This window comes from Oncorhynchus clarkii, chromosome 10, assembly GCF_045791955.1.
Source record: "Oncorhynchus clarkii lewisi isolate Uvic-CL-2024 chromosome 10, UVic_Ocla_1.0, whole genome shotgun sequence".
NCBI classification, from domain to species: Eukaryota; Metazoa; Chordata; class Actinopteri; order Salmoniformes; family Salmonidae; genus Oncorhynchus; species Oncorhynchus clarkii.
This window is the reverse complement of record NC_092156.1, coordinates 3,522,401-3,543,154: the sequence shown is the minus strand read 5'-3', so window position 1 is coordinate 3,543,154 and position 20,754 is coordinate 3,522,401. Positions and strand designations below refer to the sequence as shown.

At 44.1% G+C, this 20,754-nt stretch overlaps 1 protein-coding gene across 1 annotated transcript in view; it reads left to right on the top strand.

Annotated features, from left to right (window-relative positions):
• Window positions 1-3,271: 3,271 nt before the first annotated feature.
• The window catches only part of LOC139417919 (neurobeachin-like), a 278,963-nt gene continuing 261,480 nt past the window's right edge, over window positions 3,272-20,754 (top strand). The window contains exon 1 of the mRNA XM_071166910.1: window positions 3,272-3,804. Coding sequence (XP_071023011.1) covers window positions 3,526-3,804 — 279 coding nt within the window. The 5' untranslated portion in view covers window positions 3,272-3,525. The remainder of the gene's footprint in view (window positions 3,805-20,754) is intronic.

The window sequence follows — 20,754 nt, the reverse complement described above, 5'->3', positions numbered from 1 at the left end:
CCGACAAGAAATCCCCCAGCCCTATAGCACAGATGAAAAGGGAAGCTATCTATAATAATAATAATTTGTCATAGGTTACGAATAGGATCCATAGTTTTACCTGACCAGATCATGAGATCAGGAAAAACTCCAGGCCCCAGAGAAGAAGAAGAAGACATACACTACGTGAAGTATGTGGACTAGTCTGAACCTTTAAAAACAGCCCCAGACCATTATTTCTACTCCACCAAACTTTACAGTTGGCACTATGCATTTGGGCAGGTAGCATTCTCCTGGCATCCCCCAAACCCAGAGTCATCCGTCAAACTGCCAGAGGGTGCAGCGTGATTCATCAATCCAGAGAACACGTTTCCACTGCTCCAGAGTCCAATGGCGTCGAGCTCTACACCACTCCAGCCAACGCTTGGTATTGCCCATGGTGATCTTACAATTTTTATCCTGTTTTAGCATGTAAAAATTATTGGAACGATCAGAGGTTGGACCTAAGCAAATGTATAAATAGTTCCCTACACATATAGAATATTTTGGTAACAGCCGCTGCTCGGCCATAGAAACCCATTTTATGAAGCTCCCAACAAATAGTTATTGTGCTGACGTTTCTTCCGGAGGCAGTTTGGAACTCGGTAGTAAGTGTTGCAACTGAGGACAGATGATTTTTACGTTTTTCAGCACTCTGTGGTCCCGCTTGTGTGGCCTACCACTTCGCAGCTGAGCCGTTGTTGCTCCTAAACGTTTCCATTTCACAATAACAGCACTGCAGCTCTAGTAGGGTAGAAATTGGAAGAACTGAGTTGTTGGAAAAGTGGCATCCTATGACGGTGCCACGTTGAAAGTCACTGAGCTCTTCAGTAAGGCCATTCTACTGACAATGTTTGTCTATGGAGATTGCATGGCTGTGTGGCTAAACTAGCCGAATCCACTAATTTGTCGGGGTGTCCACATACATTTGTAGTGTATGAATTTTGCCACATCACTTTCGATCGTCTAGAACCAAAAATAAACACTGTTAGTTTAACACTTGGTGGGTCACATATACAGTACACACTAAGAAAGTGTTACATTTAACACTGTGGGTGTTAAAATTATTATCTCAAATGTGCTTAGCTGAAAGGTTCTACACACACAAACACAAATACACACACACACACACACACACACACACACACAGTGCTTAGAACATCTGGGTTGCTGCTTTGGCCTTCGACAGAAGATGAGATGAAGCGATGGAGAGAAGGACAGAGGAATTGAAGCATGGGAGAGGAGGGGAGGAGAAGAGGAGGGGAGAGAGGGAAAGAAGGAAGGGTTCAGTATGTAGAGGGAGGGGAGATAAAAGTGAAGGATAGGAGAGGACAGGATGAGATGAGAGGAGAGGAGGAGAAGATGAGGAGCAGAGGAGAAGATGGGGCGGAGGAGGACAGGAGAAGATGGGGCGGAGGAGGAGAGGAGAAGATGGGGCGGAGGAGGAGAGGAGAAGATTGGGCGGAGGAGGAGAGGAGAAGATGGGGTGGAGGAGGAAAGGAGAAGATGGGGCGGAGAAGGAGAGGAGAAGATGGGGCGGAGGAGGAGAGGAGAAGATGGGGCGGAGGAGGAGAGGAGAAGATGGGGTGGAGGAGGAGAGGAGAAGATGGGGCGGAGGAGAAGATGGGGCGGAGGAGAAGATGGGGCGGAGGAGAAGAGGAGAAGATGGGGCGGAGGAGGAGAGGAGAAGATAGGGTGGAGGAGGAGAGGAGAAGATGGGGCAGAGGAAAAAATGAGAGGAGAGGGGTGGAGGATGTAAGGAAAAAGGAAGGAGGAGTGCGGGACAGTCAGACAGTTTGGCACGTAAATAAATAAACAGGTTCTGTCTGGGACTCAGAGACCACACACAGACTCACTCTCTCTCTACACCCGCTGAACTCTGTTTAAACTACACAAGTGCTGCTCACAAAATATTAATATGACACACAGTCTGGGTGAGTTTCTGTCCTAATGTGTATGTCTCGTTTTTGTTTTATTGTGTGTGTGTGTGTGTGTGTGTGTGTGTGTGTGTGGTGTGTGTGTGTGTGTGTGTGTGAGACCCAAGGTTATTTTAGTTTTATGTTTTTCATATTATACTGAACAAAAAAATATAAACGCAACATTCAACAATCTCAAAGATTTTATTGAGTTACAGTTCATATAAGGCAATCAGTACACTGAAATAAATCAATTTGGCCCTGATCTATGGCTTTCACATGGCTGGGAATACAGATATGCAGTGTGACACATCTCCTTCACACAGAGTTGATCAGGCTGTTGATTGTGGCCTGTGGAATGTTGTCTCAATCCTCCTTAATGGCTGTTCGAAGTTCCTGGATATCGGCGGGAACTGGAACACGCTGTTGTACAAGTCGATCCAGAGCATCCCAAACATGCTCAATGGCTGACATGCAGTGGTGGAAAAAATACCCAATTGTCATACTTGAGTTAAAGTAAAGATACTTTAATAGAAAATGACTCAAGTAAAAGTGAAAGTCACCCAGTAAAATACTACTTGAGTAAAAGTAAGAAAGTATTTGATTTAAAATATACTTAAGTATCAAAAGTACATGTACTTGCAAAAATCTACTTTGATTTATGTAAATGTGATATCAGTTTTATATTTTTAATAAACATGTGTTGGTACCCTTCCCCAGATCTTTGCCTCGACACAATCCTGTCTCGGAGCTCTACGGACAATTCCTTCGACCTCCTGGCTTGGTTTTCGCTCTGACATGCACTGTCAACTGTGGGACCTTTCCAAATCATGTCCAATCAATTGAATTTACCACAAGTGGACTCTGATCAAGTTGTAGAAACATTTCAAGGATGATCAATGGAAACAGGATGCACCTGAGCTCAATTTCGAGTCTCATAGCAAAGGGTCTGAATACTTATGTAAATAAGGTATTTCCTTTTAATTTTTAAGTACATTTGTAAAAATTGCTAAAAACCTGTTTTCGCTTTGTCACTGCGGGCTATTGTGTGTAGATTGATAAGGGGGAAGAAATGATGCTATCAATTTTAAAATAAGGCTGTAACATAACAAAATGTGGAGAAAGGGAAGGGGTCTGAATACTTTCCGAATTCACTGTTTCTTCTTCATGATTGCATGAGAGCAACCTGCTGAGCTCTCCACTGCGCAGGCGTGGCAAGCGCGCAAATACGCAGACAGGGGGCGTCAACATGGCGTCATGACGACGAGCACCGCTCACTGCAGCTTCCCAGAGAGACAGAGAGAGAGACAGACAGAGGAGGCGATACGAAAGAGGGTACCGTTCTGCGGAGCATAGAGATAACGCGTTTTATTTATGCATTACTTCGCACCATTAAAGAAGAGGAGAAGTTAATTTATCGTTTCTTTTGTAATTTCATACTCCTTATAACCCCCCCATTCCCCATATTTTACTATATTTTTTTTTAGCAGCGGAACGACAGAGAGTTGTGGTCTAGAGCAGGTGTTTGGGAAAGAGACCGAGACCCCAGCGGCCGCTCCTCTCCCCGTCTTCTCTCGTCTCTAAAGGGGAAATGTCGAGCGAGAAACCGGCTACTGCACCTCCACTCTCAGATCCAGACCGATCCGCTCCTCCCCCGGGCCCCGGCCAGCCGCAGGTCGTCACGGGCGCTGGTTCGGCTCCCATCGGGGACAGGATGGTCTCTGGATCCGGTTCTATGGTGCTCCAGGCCGGGGTGATCAACCCCGCCGTGCCAATCAGGAATATCCAAATGAAATTCGCGGTGCTGGTGGGCCTTATTCAGGTTGGAGAGGTTAGCAACCGGGACATCGTCGAAACGGTTCTCAACCTGGTAAGTAGAAACCGTTCTAGCGGAGGTTAGCGCCTCCGCTGTAGTTTATCCATTAGTCCTATAGGCAACATTAGGAGATAGCTAGAATCACTGTGCTGCTGTAGTCCTACACCGCTGTGTGTAGCAGCCGTAAAACTCCTGTTGTATCTATCTATGTAGTGGCCAAGGCTTTGCCAGATGATATCAGATGTCTGATCAGTGGGAGGAATAATGTCGTTTTTCAGTCATGCAGTGGAGATAATGAGAGGCTGGAGTATCATTAACGCTGTAGAGAGGTAGATAGAGAGGGAGGAGGACAACGACTGTCATTTGTAAAGGCTTGAAGCTAAACCAAGGCATGTGATGTGTGACCCCTCGCTACGGAGCAGTAGGTTGCAGTTATCCAGCGGTTATTGACGGTGTGAAGGATATTCATGTATGGATGTGGCACTGGCGACACTCGGAAATATGTGACCGGAAATACCTTTAGTCGAGATGGTGTGTGTGTGTGTGTGTGTGTCCGAATGAAAACATTAACTTGACCCCATTGACAAGCCAATGAAACATGATACAAAATTGATACCATCATGTGTCTGTTACACAAACTCCGAATCGTTACATTGTTTCTGCACACGGCACGACACCTCGCTGTATTGGGACAATGTTGCACACCTCGCCAACAACCGAGGACAACCCTAACACGTTATATTGGATTGTGGTTCACCTCTCTGCGGGCTACGGGATTGAACAAAGACCGAGTAGCATTGTGCTCTATGCATTGTTTTCGCCGTATGTAGACTACAACTAGCCTATGAGTGACCCAGAAAGAATGAGCCTATAGTTTGTTTTCAACGGGATATTTAGCTTATTATATAAGCACAATAGGGTGGTGTCTATTTATGCACGTTTATTTTAATATTGGCGTCATTTCAATTCAATAGGCTAAGTGCACCTGCTTCTCCGTGAATGGGGTAACCTGGGCTAAACTAAATGCCATCCCTACCGTTTATATCATTATGTTTGAATATCACCTAGCGATGCTCTGCATACGAGGGGATATTTTAACCCCGGCCGGGAATTAACAAAAGGTGATTTCTGTTTGCAAACAAATGTGTTTTAATGCACATCTCAGATGCGCTAATTGTCCTATAGCCTAGGCAAGGGGTATCTGGACTGTGTGTGTGTGAGGGGATGTTTTCATCCCATTATGCTAGAATCCCTTTAGCCTAAAGGCTACGTTTCTTAGGCTACACTTGAAAAAATACTGGGCTGTTTGGTTGACCCAACTGCTGGGTTGCGGGCATTGGGTCACTTAGTTGGGTTGTTTTCTTTAAAAGAAACTGCTGGGTTATTGATGCTGGATGCTGGGTTATTGATGCTGGGTGTTGGGTTATTGATGCTGGGTTATTGATGCTGGGTGTTGGGTTATTGATGCTGGGTGCTGGGTTATTGATGCTGGGTTATTGATGCTGGGTGTTGGGTTATTGATGCTGGGTGCTGGGTTATTGATGCTGGGTTATTGATGCTGGGTTATTGATGCTAGGTTATTGATGCTGGGTTATTGATGCTAGGTTATTGATGCTGGGTTATTGATGCTGGGTTATTGATGCTAGGTTATTGATGCTGGGTTATTGATGCTGGGTTATTGATGCTGGGTTATTGATGCTGGGTTATTGATGCTAGGTTATTGATGCTGGGTTATTGATGCTGGGTTATTGATGCTGGGTTATTGAGATATGACCCAGTGGGTCTGATCAGAAGACTGGAGGCGTGGCTTAGTTCATCTATTCTGTTGTACTGTTATCCCGTGTTAAGGTTGGACTCTGACACTTTTATAGCTTCAATGAGGCTTTCACCAGTGTATGAGTTCCTCAAGAGCCTATGACATCTCAATGTTGGGATGAATAACACCATATCCCAGGATATGTAAGTAATACGTTTCTGAATTTAAATAAGAATAAGTGCTGTTAAATTGTGATCTGTTTTGAAAGGGTCCTAAATAAGCCCATATCTCTCAACAACGTGGTTTTATATTAAATTGGCCAAAATGATCAAAATCCTATGATAAGGCAAATTAGGCTAAATGCTTATGATAAAGTAGATCAGAATCTTATGGCTAATTGCGAGTCCATTTTGGTGAATAGTGTAAATCTACCCCTGATTGTGGGTCATTTGGGTATCGGCCTGAACCAGAATCTGAGTTTATCCTATTCAACGTCTCAGTGAAACGGTGAAGTTTTCATCCCAGTAGTAGATTTGTCTTCCTTGGGGTTAACTGCATCTCAGTAGTGTGGTAGATTCGTCTTCCTTGGGGTTCCCGATAGCGCACTAAGGCACTGCATCTAAGTAGTGTGGTAGATTCGTCTTCCTTGGGGTTCCCGATAGCGCTCCAAGGCACTGCATCTCAGTAGTGTGGTAGATTCGTCTTCCTTGAGGTTCCTGATAGCGCTCTAAGGCACTGCATCTCAGTGCTAGAGGTGTCACTATAGACCCTGGTTCGATTCCAGGCTGTATCACAACCGGCCGTGATTAAGAGTTCCCATAGGGCGGCGCACAATTGGCCCAGCGTCGTCCGGGTCTGGCCGGGGTAGGCCGTCATTGTAAATAAGAATTTGTTCTTAACTGACCTGCCTAGTTAAATAAAGGTTAAATAAAATGACATTTTCAAGCTAATAGGCTACATCCTTGGCATGATGCTGCATGCACAAATGATTTTTACAGTTTACCATTGCCTGTAACAGAATAGAGGAGGAAAGATGGAGGGAGAGAGATGGTAGTCTGGCCTCCCAGGCAAGAAGGCAGACATCACTATGCATTTAAAAGCATGGAGCGGGGGACGAGAGAGAAAGAGAGAGCGGGGGGGTGGTGGAGTGATGCTGCAGTGGCGATGTGCCCTGAAATCAGCAGCTGATGCTGTGGAAGTCAAGCAGATACAGCATCCATGCAGGCAGAAGCAGTCAGACAGTCAGTCAGAGACAGGCAGACAGCTAGTCAGTCAGAGGCAGGCAGACAGCTAATCAGTCAGAGGCAGGCAGTCAGAGGCAGGCAGTCAGAGGCAGAGAGGCAGGAGCGCAGGGCAAAATGTATGGATGGGCCAGTAGCTAGCTAGAACATACACGGGGCAAAGCACACATCTAGCATTAGCTTCCATCTAACTCACCTCAAATACTAATTAATTCCTTTAGGTTACCATTACGGGAGAGAAGAAAAACTGACCTGGGATTAGTTTCATGGGGCAATTTCAGAGCAGAGAGAGAGAACACCTGACCACTGTGACTGACCCACACTTAAGGAAAGCTTTGACTATGTACAGACTCAGTGAGCATAGCCTTGTTATTGAGAAAGGCTGCCGTAGGCAGACATGGCTCTCAAGAGAAGACAGGCTATGTGCTCACTGCCCATAAAATGAGGTGGAAACTGAGCTGCACTTCCTAACCTCCTGCCCAATGTATGACCATATTAGAGATACATATTTCCCTCAGATTACACAGATACACAAAGAATTCTAAAACAAATCCAATTTTGATAAACTCCCATATCTACTGGGTGAAATTCCACAGTGTGCCACCACAGCAGCAATATTTGTGACCTGTTGCCACAGGAAAAGGTCAACCAGTGAAGAACAAACACATTGTAAATACAACCCATATTTATGCTTATTTATTTTCCCTTTTGTACACTAACCATTTGTTCATCGTTACTGTTAATGAACAGTAAAAATTGTTTACCTCACTTGCTCTGGCAATGTGTTTCCCATGCCAATAAAGCCCCTTGAGAGAGAGAGAGAGAGAGAGAGAGAGAGAGAGAGAGAGAGAGAGAGAGAGAGAGAGAGAGAGAGAGAGAGAGAGAGAGAGAGAGAGAGAGAGAGAGAGAGAGAGAGAGAGAGAGAGAGAGAGAGAGAGAGAGAGAGAGAGAGAGAGAGAGAGAGAGAGAGAGAGAGAGAGAGAGAGAGAGAGAGAGAGAGAGAGAGAGAGAGAGAGAGTATAAACACATGTTTCCCGTGCCATGTAATACCACTAGGCACCTAGCGATGTTATGAAGTTGTCTTCAGCCCAGATAGGTCTCCCATCCTCATAACTAGGTACCAAGGAGACATTTTCAGGATATCAGATAGTCTAATTATCTTAGCTAGCATGCCTTCTGGAAAGGTTTGTCGACTTTTTAAAAGAGCAAGCCATAACTAGAATTAAGCATAATGATTATGCCCCCTCAGTTTAGGAGAGACAAAGAACACCACCGTGTGTTTGTCATGACAATGAAACATTTTGAAAGCTTTTTAAATTGATAGAGAAAGAGAGCGCGTAGACACCATCTTATTGGAATGAATTAAGTGCTTTAGGCCTCCAGTCTCGTCTCCTCGGTGGTCAGGACTGTCTGGAATAACACAGCCTTAATTAAAAAGAGCTGGTGGTCTGACAGCCAGGGATCATCTGTGGTGTTTCGTTGGGCCAACACGGTCCTCTGCGGCTGGGATAGCTGATCCATTATTCAGCCTGGTCGTTTCCGTGGAGACCGCAGTGAGACATTCAGCACAACACGCTGGTTATTGATGAGGGAGGGATAGATAGTTGGAGGGGATGGAGGAGACCACAACGAGGCACACCACAGCTGTACTGACCAGGCCTCGGCATGGATACACAGGATCAGGAAGGATGGGATGATGGATGGAGGGAGGGGATATCTGGAAGGATGGAGGGAGGGATGGAGGGAGGGATGGAGGGGATATATGGATGGAGGGGATATATAGAGGGATGGGGGGATGGCTGGATGGATGGAGGGGATATATTGATGGATGGATGGATGGAGGGGGGATGGATGGAGGGGATATATGGAGGGAGGGATGGAGGGGATGGATGGGGGGATGGATGAATGGATGGGAAGGATGGATGGATGGATGGATGGGAAGGATGGATGGATGGATGAAGTGATGGATGGATGGGGGGATGGATGGGGGGATGGATGGGGGATGGGATATATGGAGGGATGGATGGAGGGGATATATATGGAGGGAAGGATGGATGGATGGAGGGAAGGATGGATGGATGAAGGGATGGAGGGATGGATGGGATATATGGAGGGATGGATGGGGGGATGGATGGATGGAGGGGGGGATGGAGGGATGGATGGAGGGGATATATTGATGGAGGGATGGATGAAGGGATGAATGGAAGGGTTAGATATATGGAGGGATGGATGGATGGATGGATAGAGGGAGGGATATATGGAGGGACCGAGGAAGGATGGAGGAAGGAAAGTGATGAATAGGCCAGTCAATCTATTGTCTAAAGAGGGGTGATGGATGTCGCTGTCGGTTTAAGCATAGAAATACAGCCGATAGAATAGTCTCTATGAAATAAGGCCGGCAGAATAGTCTCTATGAAATACAGAATGGTCTCTATGAAATACAGCCGGTAGAATAGTCTCTATGAAATACAGCCGATAGAATAGTCTCTATGAAATACAGCCGATGGAATAGTCGCTATGAAATACAGAATAGTCTCTATTTATTTTTATTTATTTTTTATTTTACCTTTATTTAACCAGGTAGGCAAGTTGAGAACAAGTTCTCATTTACAATTGTGACCTGGCCAAGATAAAGCAAAGCAGTTCGACAGATACAACAACACAGAGTTACACATGGAGTAAAACAAACATACAGTCAATAATAACGTATAAACAAGTCTATATACAATGTGAGCAAATGAGGTGAGAAGGGAGGTAAAGGCAAAAAAGGCCTTGATGGCAAGGTAAATACAATATAGCAAGTAAAACACTGGAATGGTAGTTTTGCAATGGAAGAATGTGCAAAGTAGAAATAAAAATAATGGGGTGCAAAGGAGCAAAATAAATAAATAAATTAAATACAGTTGGGAAAGAGGTAGTTGATAGCCCACCTATAATTTAGCCCTATGTACAGGTGCAGTAATCTGTGAGCTGCTCTGACAGTTGGTGCTTAAAGCTAGTGAGGGAGATAAGTGTTTCCAGTTTCAGAGATTTTTGTAGTTCGTTCCAGTCATTGGCAGCAGAGAACTGGAAAGAGAGGCGGCCAAAGAAAGAATTGGTTTTGGGGGTGACTAGAGAGATATACCTGCTGGAGCGTGTGCTACAGGTGGGAGATGCTATGGTGACCAGCGAGCTGAGATAAGGGGGGACTTTACCTAGCAGGGTCTTGTAGATGACATGGAGCCAGTGGGTTTGGCGACGAGTATGAAGCGAGGGCCAGCCAACGAGAGCGTACAGGTCGCAATGGTGGGTAGTATATGGGGCTTTGGTGACAAAACGGATTGCACTGTGATAGACTGCATCCAATTTGTTGAGTAGGGTATTGGAGGCTATTTTGTAAATGACATCGCCAAAGTCGAGGATTGGTAGGATGGTCAGTTTTACAAGGGTATGTTTGGCAGCATGAGTGAAGGATGCTTTGTTGCGAAATAGGAAGCCAATTCTAGATTTAACTTTGGATTGGAGATGTTTGATATGGGTCTGGAAGGAGAGTTTACAGTCTAACCAGACACCTAAGTATTTGTAGTTGTCCACGTATTCTAAGTCAGAGCCGTCCAGAGTAGTGATGTTGGACAGGCGGGTAGGTGCAGGTAGCGATCGGTTGAAGAGCATGCATTTAGTTTTACTTGTATTTAAGAGCAATTGGAGGCCACGGAAGGAGAGTTGTATGGCATTGAAGCTTGCCTGGAGGGTTGTTAACACAGTGTCCAAAGAAGGGCCGGAAGTATACAGAATGGTGTCGTCTGCGTAGAGGTGGATCAGAGACTCACCAGCAGCAAGAGCGACCTCATTGATGTATACAGAGATTTGAACCCTGTGGCACCCCCATAGAGACTGCCAGAGGTCCGGACAACAGACCCTCCGATTTGACACACTGAACTCTATCAGAGAAGTAGTTGGTGAACCAGGCGAGGCAATCATTTGAGAAACCAAGGCTGTTGAGTCTGCCGATGAGGATGTGGTGATTGACAGAGTCGAAAGCCTTGGCCAGATCAATGAATACGGCTGCACAGTAATGTTTCTTATCGATGGCGGTTAAGATATCGTTTAGGACCTTGAGCGTGGCTGAGGTGCACCCATGACCAGCTCTGAAACCAGATTGCATAGCAGAGAAGGTATGGTGAGATTCAAAATGGTCGGTAATCTGTTTGTTGACTTGGCTTTCGAAGACCTTAGAAAGGCATGGTAGGATAGATATAGGTCTGTAGCAGTTTGGGTCAAGAGTGTCCCCCCCTTTGAAGAGGGGGATGACCGCAGCTGCTTTCCAATCTATGGGAATCTCAGACGACACGAAAGAGAGGTTGAACAGGCTAGTAATAGGGGTGGCAACAATTTCGGCAGATAATTTTAGAAAGAAAGGGTCCAGATTGTCTAGCCCGGCTGATTTGTAGGGGTCCAGATTTTGCAGCTCTTTCAGAACATCAGCTGAATGGATTTGGGAGAAGGAGAAATGGGGAAGGCTTGTGCGAGTTGCTGTTGGGGGTGCAGTGCTGTTGACAGGGGTAGGAGTAGCCAGGTGGAAAGCATGGCCAGCAGTAGAAAAATGCTTATTGAAATGTTCAATTATGGTGGATTTATCAGTGGTGACAGTGTTACCTATCTTCAGTGCAGTGGGCAGCTGGGAGGAGGTGTTCTTATTCTCCATGGACTTTACAGTGTCCCAGAACTTTTTTGAGTTAGTGTTGCAAGAAGCAAATTTCTGCTTGAAAAAGCTAGCCTTGGCTTTTCTAACTGCCTGTGTATAATGGTTTCTAGCTTCCCTGAACAGCTGCATATCACGGGGGCTGTTCGATGCTAATGCAGAACGCCATAGGATGTTTTTGTGTTGGTTAAGGGCAGTCAGGTCTGGGGAGAACCAAGGGCTATATCTGTTCCTGGTTCTAAATTTCTTGAATGGGGCATGTTTATTTAAGATGGTTAGGAAGGCATTTTAAAAAAAATATCCAGGCATCCTCTACTGACGGGATGAGGTCAATATCCTTCCAGGATACCCCGGCCAGGTCGATTAGAAAGGCCTGCTCGCTGAAGTGTTTCAGGGAGCGTTTTACAGTGATGAGAGGAGGTCGTTTGACCGCTGACCCATTACGGATGCAGGCAATGAGGCAGTGATCGCTGAGATCTTGGTTGAAGACAGCAGAGGTGTATTTAGAGGGGAAGTTGGTTAGGATGATATCTATGAGGGTGCCCGTGTTTAAGGCTTTGGGGAGGTACCTGGTAGGTTCATTGATAATTTGTGTGAGATTGAGGGCATCAAGTTTAGATTGTAGGATGGCTGGGGTGTTAAGCATGTTCCAGTTTAGGTCGCCTAGCAGCACGAGCTCTGAAGATAGATGGGGGGCAATCAGTTCACATATGGTGTCCAGAGCACAGCTGGGGGCAGAGGGTGGTCTATAGCAGGCGGCAACGGTGAGAGACTTGTTTTTAGAGAGGTGGATTTTTAAAAGTAGAAGTTCAAATTGTTTGGGTACAGACCTGGATAGTAGGACAGAACTCTGCAGGCTATCTTTGCAGTAGATTGCAACACCGCCCCCTTTGGCAGTTCTATCTTGTCTGAAAATGTTGTAGTTTGGAATTAAAATGTCAGAATTTTTGGTGGTCTTCCTAAGCCAGGATTCAGACACAGCTAGTACATCCGGGTTGGCAGAGTGTGCTAAAGCAGTGAATAGAACAAACTTAGGGAGGAGGCTTCTAATGTTAATATGCATGAAACCAAGGCTATTACGGTTACAGAAGTCGTCAAAAGAGAGCGCCTGGGGAATAGGAGTGGAGCTAGGCACTGCAGGGCCTGGATTCACCTCTACATCGCCAGAGGAACATAGGAGGAGTAGAATAAGGGTGCGGCTAAAAGCAATAAGAATTGGTCGTCTAGAACGTCTGGAACAGAGAGTAAAAGGAGGTTTCTGGGGGCGATAAAATAGCATCAAGGTATAATGTACAGACAAAGGTAAGGTAGGATGTGAATACAGTGGAGGTAAACCTAGGTATTGAGTGGTGAAGAGAGAGATATTGTCTCTAGAAACATCATTGAAACCAGGAGATGTCATTGCATGTGTGGATGGTGGAACTAATAGGTTGGATAAGGTATAGTGAGCAGGACTAGAGGCTCTACAGTGAAATAAGCCAATAAACACTAACCAGAACAGCAATGGACAAGACATATTGACATTAAGGAGAGGCATGCTTAGTCGAGTGATCAAAAGGGTCCAGTGAGTGGAGAGGTTGGTTGAGGGTCACGGCGATTTAGACAGCTAGCCAGGCCAACCGGTAGCAAGCTAGCATAGGATGGAGTCTGTTGTTAGCCACCTCTTGCGTTCGGTCAGTAGATTAGTGGGGTTCCGTGTGGTAGAGGGGATTAATCCAAATCACACAACAACAACAAAAATAAGAACAATAGATATAGTTATAGAGGCCCGAGAAGAAAACATAATAATAATACAAATAAATAAATTGTCCGATTGTCTATTCAGATAGCAGCCGGTAAGACAGCTAACGGTTAGCGGGCCGCAGATGGGCGTTCAGGTAACGTCGCGACAGAGGAGCCAGCCGGATCTCATTCAGGTAGATAACGTCGGCAGTCCAGTTGTGAAGGCCCGGTGGGACTCCGCGTAGGCAGTGAAACGGGTCCAGATAGGTGACTGCAGCCCAGGAGTGAATGATGGAACTCAGGAGTGATTGACGGAGCTGGCTAGCACCGGAACAATCGATGTTTGCTCCGGAATCGACGAAAGCCGACTGTCACACGGATAGCAGCTAGCTAGCTGTGAGATCCGGGTATGAATGTCCAGAGAGCAGTTGAAATCCAGGGACATGGAGAGAAAATTGGTCCGGTATGTTCCGTTCCGAGCCGCGCTGCGCCGTACAAAACTGGCGATAGATTTTCGATGGATTTTCGAGCTAAAGGATAGCTGATGACCACAAACCGTGGTTAGCTGACTACTAACGATTTGCCAGTAAAGAAGCTAACTAGCTTCTGATTAGCTTCTGGATTAGCTTCTGGGCTAGCTCCTGGCTAGCTTCTGGCTAGTTTCTGGCTAGCTTCTTGGAGTTTCTGGCTAGCTTCTTGGAGGATTACAGATCTGAGGTAAATAAAACTTTTTTTATAAATATAAATTGGTGAGGCTGGTTGCAGGAGAGTGTTTAGAAGATGAGTTGATGGAAAATAAAAATAAAATGTATGTGAAAAAAGTTGTAAATATATATATATATACAGGACACGACAAGACGAGGACAAAAGACGTCTGAACTGCTATGCGATCTTGGAGAAGTAATGATGATGATGATGATGAAATACAGCCGGTAGAATAGTCTCTATGATATACAGCCTGTAGAATAGTCTCTATGATATACAGAATAGTCTCTATGAAATACAGAATAGTCTCTATGAAATACAGAATAGTCTCTATGATATACAGCCGGTAGAATAGTCTCTATGATATACAGCCTGTAGAATAGTCTCTATGATATACAACCGGTAGAATAGTCTCTATGATATACAGCCGGTAGAATAGTCTCTATGGAATACAGCTGATAGAATAGTCTCTATGAAATACAGCCGGTAGAATAGTCTCTATGAAATACAGCCGGTAGAATAGTCTCTATGAAATACAGCCGGTAGAATAGTCTCTATGATATACAGCCGGTAGAATAGTCTCTATGAAATACAGCCGGTAGAATAGTCTCTATGGAATACAGCTGATAGAATAGTCTCTATGAAATACAGCCGGTAGAATAGTCTCTATGATATACAGCCGGTAGAATAGTCTCTATGACATACAGCCGGTAGAATAGTCTCTATGAAATACAGCCGGTAGAATAGTCTCTATGGAATACAGCTGATAGAATAGTCTCTATGAAATACAGCCGGTAGAATAGTCTCTATGAAATACAGCCGGTAGAATAGTCTCTATGAAATACAGCCGGTAGAATAGTCTCTATGAAATACAGCCGGTAGAATAGTCTCTATGAAATACAGCCGGTAGAATAGTCTCTATGAAATACAGCCGGTAGAATAGTCTCTATGATATACAGCCGGTAGAATAGTCTCTATGGAATACAGCCGGTAGAATAGTCTCTATGGAATACAGCTGATAGAATAGTCTCTATGAAATACAGCCGGTAGAATAGTCTCTATGAAATACAGAACAGTCTCTATGAAATACAGCCGGTAGAATAGTCTCTATGAAATACAGCCTGTAGAACAGTCTCTATGAAATACAGCCGGTAGAATAGTCTCTATGAAATACAGCCGATAGAACAGTCTCTATGGAATACAGCTGATAGAATAATCGCTATGAAATACAGAATAGTCTCTATGAAATACAGCCGGTAGAATAGTCTCTATGAAATACAGCCGATAGAACAGTCTCTATGGAATACAGCTGATAGAATAATCGCTATGAAATACAGAATAGTCTCTATGAAATACAGCCGGTAGAATAGTCTCTATGGAATACAGCCGGTAGAACAGTCTCTATGATATACAGAATAGTCTCTATGGAATACAGAATAGTCTCTATGAAATACAGCTGTAGAATAGTCTCTATGAAATACAGCCGGTAGAATAGTCTCTATGGAATACAGAATAGTCTCTATGAAATACAGCCGGTAGAATAGTCTCTATGAAATACAGCTGGTAGAATAGTCTCTATGAAATACAGAATAGTCTCTATGAAATACAGAATAGTCTCTATGAAATACAGAATAGTCTTTATGAAATACAGCCGGTAGAATAGTCTCTATGAAATACAGCTGGTAGAATAGTCTCTATGAAATACAGAATAGTCTCTATGAAATACAGAATAGTCTCTATGAAATACAGCCGGTAGAATAGATGTGTGCTTGTTGTTAATCCACAGAGGCAGACATGGTTAAAGTAACTGTCCAGTGATAATCTCACATTTTAAAAGCGAATATTCTGTGAACTCATATTTTAATAATGGCTGATGTATAAATTGGAGAAAATCACAGCGTTGCTATTTTTTCACAGAACCATTCTGTTGTTAGGCTAGGAATACACCATTCCAAAACAGAAAAGCATTTTTTTTTTACATAATTAATGACAATTCTTTGGAAGAAAAACTATTCCACTCATTTTGTAAGTATTTAGAGGTCATTTTTTCATAGAAATCTGGAAACACTGGAAAGTTACTTTAAATTACATGGCAGTTACTTTAAATAACATGGCAGTTACTTTAAATTACATGGCAGTTACTTTAAATTACATGGCAGTTACTTTAAATTACATGGCAGTTACTTTAAATGATATGGCAGTTACTTTAAATGATATGGCAGTTACTTTAAATGATATGGCAGTTACTTTAAATTACATGGCAGTTACTTTAAATTACATGGCAGTTACTTTAAATTACATGGCAGTTACTTTAAATTACATGGCAGTTACTTTGAATTACATGGCAGTTACTTTGAATTTCATGGCAGTTACTTTGAATTACATGGCAGTTACTTTAAATTACATGGCAGTTACTTTGAATTACATGGCAGTTACTTTGAATTACATGGCAGTTACTTTGAATTACATGGCAGTTACTTTGAATTACATGGCAGTTACTTTAAATTACATGGCAGTTACTTTGAATTACATGGCAGTTACTTTAAATTACATGGCAGTTACTTTAAATTTATAAGACATTTCAGTTTTTCAGTGGTTGCGCTTGTATGGCATCCAAACACACATTGGGAAAGTTAGCCTAGCTCAGTGCATTAGTTAAAATGCTTCAGTTAGCTTAGCTGATCCCTACTACGGGTTAGGTCTCCACAGTGCACCCAGGGGCCAGAACCGAGTGTAGATTTAGACAGGGGAGGGATTGGTGCAGGTGCCCTATTTCACTCTATAATCTGATTGGTCCAAACAGTCCTGGCTAGCTTCCACAGCTGGGTGTGTTTCTGTGTTATAATGTAGATTTCCTGTCTCAAGGTCAAGCTGTGGTTGATGGTTGGTTCTGTGGTTCACAGGCATTCTACTAAATATCTGCTATTTCCAACTCCCTCCCTCCCTCCCTCCCTCCCTCCCTCCCTCCCTCCCTCCCTCCCTCCCTCCCTCCCTCCCTCCCTCCCTCCCTCCCTTCTCTCTGTGTCTTCCCATATCTATCATGTGCACTCTCTCTCTCACTCACTCACTCACTCACTCACTCACTCGCTCACTCGCTCACTCGCTCACTCGCTCGCTCGCTCACTCACTCACTCACTCACTCAGAGTAACAGGGATCGATGGGTACTAGCGTCAGCGTCGTCTAGGTAACCACGTGGATACTGTTGCGATAACATCCCACCATACCAACTGTTGTCATGCTGCTGTGGTGATACTTTATGAAGAGACCTCTCTCTCCTCTATCTCTATACATGTATCTATTATACTGATGACACAATGTTTATTCTATTCTACTAATACATTTACTTTATGTTCATATTATTATTATTTATTATTGTTATGTCATTGTCCAGAAGGAACCTGTCGTAAGCATTTAGTTAGGATAATGTACATACCATTTGTGTCCTGTACGTACGACTGATAAACTATTTCTTTATTTCTATATTAGACTTTGTCATTTTTTTTTATCAATACTTCATCTCTGTAACACACACATATATTATATACCATTGTCTGTAAAGTCTCTCAGTCGAGCAGTGAATTTCAAACAAAACATGGATTAAACCACAAAGACCAGGGAGGTTTTCCTCACAAAGACCAGGGAGGTTTTCCACAAAGACCAGGGAGGTTTTCCTCACAAAGACCAGGGAGGTTTTCCACAAAGACCAGGGAGGTTTTCCACAAAGACCAGGGAGGTTTTCCACAAAGACCAGGGAGGTTTTCCACAAAGACCAGGGAGGTTTTCCACAAAGACCAGGGAGGTTTTCCACAAAGACCAGGGAGGTTTTCCACAAAGACCAGGGAGGTTTTCCACAAAGACCAGGGAGGTTTTCCACAAAGACCAGGGAGGTTTTCCACAAAGACCAGGGAGGTTTTCCACAAAGACCAGGGAGGTTTTCCACAAAGACCAGGGAGGTTTTCCTCAAAGACCAGGGAGGTTTTCCACAAAGACCAGGGAGGTTTTCCACAAAGACCAGGGAGGTTTTCCACAAAGACCAGGGAGGTTTTCCACAAAGACCAGGGAGGTTTTCCTCACAAAGACCAGGGAGGTTTTCCACAAAGACCAGGGAGGTTTTCCACAAAGACCAGGGAGGTTTTCCACAAAGACCAGGGAGGTTTTCCACAAAGACCAGGGAGGTTTTCCTCACAAAGACCAGGGAGGTTTTCCACAAAGACCAGGGAGGTTTTCCACAAAGACCAGGGAGGTTTTCCACAAAGACCAGGGAGATTTTCCACAAAGACCAGGGAGGTTTTCCACAAAGACCAGGGAAGTTTTCCTCACAAAGACCAGGGAGGTTTTCCTCACAAAGACCAGGGAGGTTTTCCTCACAAAGACCAGGGAGGTTTTCCTCACAAAGACCAGGGAGGTTTTCCACAAAGACCAGGGAGGTTTTCCTCACAAAGACCAGGGAGGTTTTCCACACAAAGACCAGGGAGGTTTTCCTCACAAAGACCAGGGAGGTTTTCCTCACAAAGACCAGGGAGGTTTTCCACAAAGACCAGGGAGGTTTTCCTCACAAAGACCAGGGAGGTTTTCCACAAAGACCAGGGAGGTTTTCCTCACAAAGACCAGGGAGGTTTTCCACAAAGACCAGGGAGGTTTTCCTCACAAAGACCAGGGAGGTTTTCCTCACAAAGAAGACCACCTGGTAGATGGGATTTCTTTTCTTTTTTTAAAGCAGACATTGAATATCTCTTTGAACATGATGAAGTTATAATTACTCTTTGGATGGTGTTTCAACACACACACACACACACACACACACACACACACACACACACACACATAGGGTAACAGGGATTGATGGGTACTAGCGTTGTCTATGTGTCCTTCCTAACTCAGTTGCCGGAGAAGAAGGAAACTGCTCAGGGATTTCACCATGAGGCCAGTGGTGACTTTAAACCAGTTGAAGAGTTTAATGACTGTGACAGGAGAAAACTGAGGATGGATCAACAACATTGTAGTTACTCCACAACACTAACCTAAATGACAGAGTGAAAAGAAGGAAGCTAGAATATTTGTTTTTTTAAACATGCATCCTGTTTGCAACAAGGCACTAAAGTAATACTGCATAAAATCTGGAAAGGAAATAAACTTTATGTCCTGAATACAAAGCATTATGTTTGGGGAAAATCCAACACAACGCAGCACTGAGTACCACTCTTGATATTTTCAAGCATGGTGGTGGCTGCATCATGTTATGGGTATGATTGTCATTGGACAGGACTGGGGAGTTTTCTGATAACATAAAAATTATGGAATAGAGCTAAGCACAGGGAAAATCGTAGAAGAATGTGCAACTTTTGTACAATCCAGTTTTGCAAAGCTCTTAGAGATTTACCCAGAAAGACTCGCAGCTGTAATCGCAGCCAAATGTGATTCTAACATTTATTGAATACTTATCTTCTTATGGCTGCAATCCTGTTAATGGGATCGATATGACAACAGCCAGTGAAAGTGCAGGGCGCCAAATTCAAAACAACAGAAATCTCATAATTAAAATTCCTCAAACATACATGTATTTTATACCGTTTTAAAAGTAATCTTGTTGTTAATCCCACCACAGGGTCCGATTTCAAATAGGCTTTACAACGAAAGCACCGCAAACGATTAAGTTAGGTCACTGCCAAGTCACAGAAAAATTCAGCCATTTTTTCCAACCAAAGAGAGGAGTCACAAAAAGCACAAATAGAGATAAAATGAATCACTAACCTTTTGATGATCTTCATCAGATGACACTCATAGGACTTCATGTTACACAATTGAATTAAATATTTTTATCTGGTATTGTGGGTAGAGCGGGGGAATTTTTAAAAGTCAGTTTTGAATTCAGGCACAATGTGGAATGAGTCAAAGAATACTTTCTGAATGCACATTGACTTCATTCCCTATTGGCATGTAATGTCTTCATGGACAGAGAGTACTGAGGGTGTTGATGGGGGGAAGACAGGATCATACAGGTTGTCCCTATTGGCATGTAATGTCTTCATGGACAGAGAGGACTGAGGGTGTTGATGGGGGAAGACAGGATCATACAGGTTGTCCCTATTGGCATGTAATGTCTTCATGGACAGAGACAGAGAGGGTGTTGATGGGGGAAGACAGGATCATACAGGTTGTCCCTATTGGCATGTAATGTCTTCATGGACAGAGACAGAGAGGGTGTTGATGGGGGAAGACAGGATCATACAGGTTGTCCCTATTGGCATGTAATGTCTTCATGGACAGAGAGGACTGAGGGTGTTGATGGGGGAAGACAGGATCATACAGGTTGTCCCTATTGGCATGTAATGTCTTCATGGACAGAGAGGACTGAGGGTGTTGATGGGGGAAGACAGGATCATACAGGTTGTCCCTATTGGCATGTAATGTCTTCATGGACAGAGAGTACTGAGGGTGTTGATGGGGGGAAGACAGGATCATACAGGTTGTCCCTATTGGCATGTAATGTCTTCATGGACAGAGACAGAGAGGGTGTTGATGGGGAGAGACAGGATCATACAGGTTGTCCCTATTGGCATGTAATGTCTTCATGGACAGAGAGGACTGAGGGTGTTGATGGGGAGAGACAGGATCATACAGGTTGTCCCTATTGGCATGTAATGTCTTCATGGACAGAGACAGAGAGGGTGTTGATGGGGGAAGACAGGATCATACATGATGGGTGTTGATGGGTGTTGATGGGTGTTGGTGGATGTTGATGGATGTTGATGGGTGTTGATGGGTGTTGATGGATGTTGATGGGTGTTGATGGATGTTGATGGGTGTTGATGGGTGTTGATGGGTGTTGATGGGTGTTGATGGGTGTTGATGGGTGTTGATGGGTGTTGATGGGTGTTGATGGGGAGAGATGGGTGTT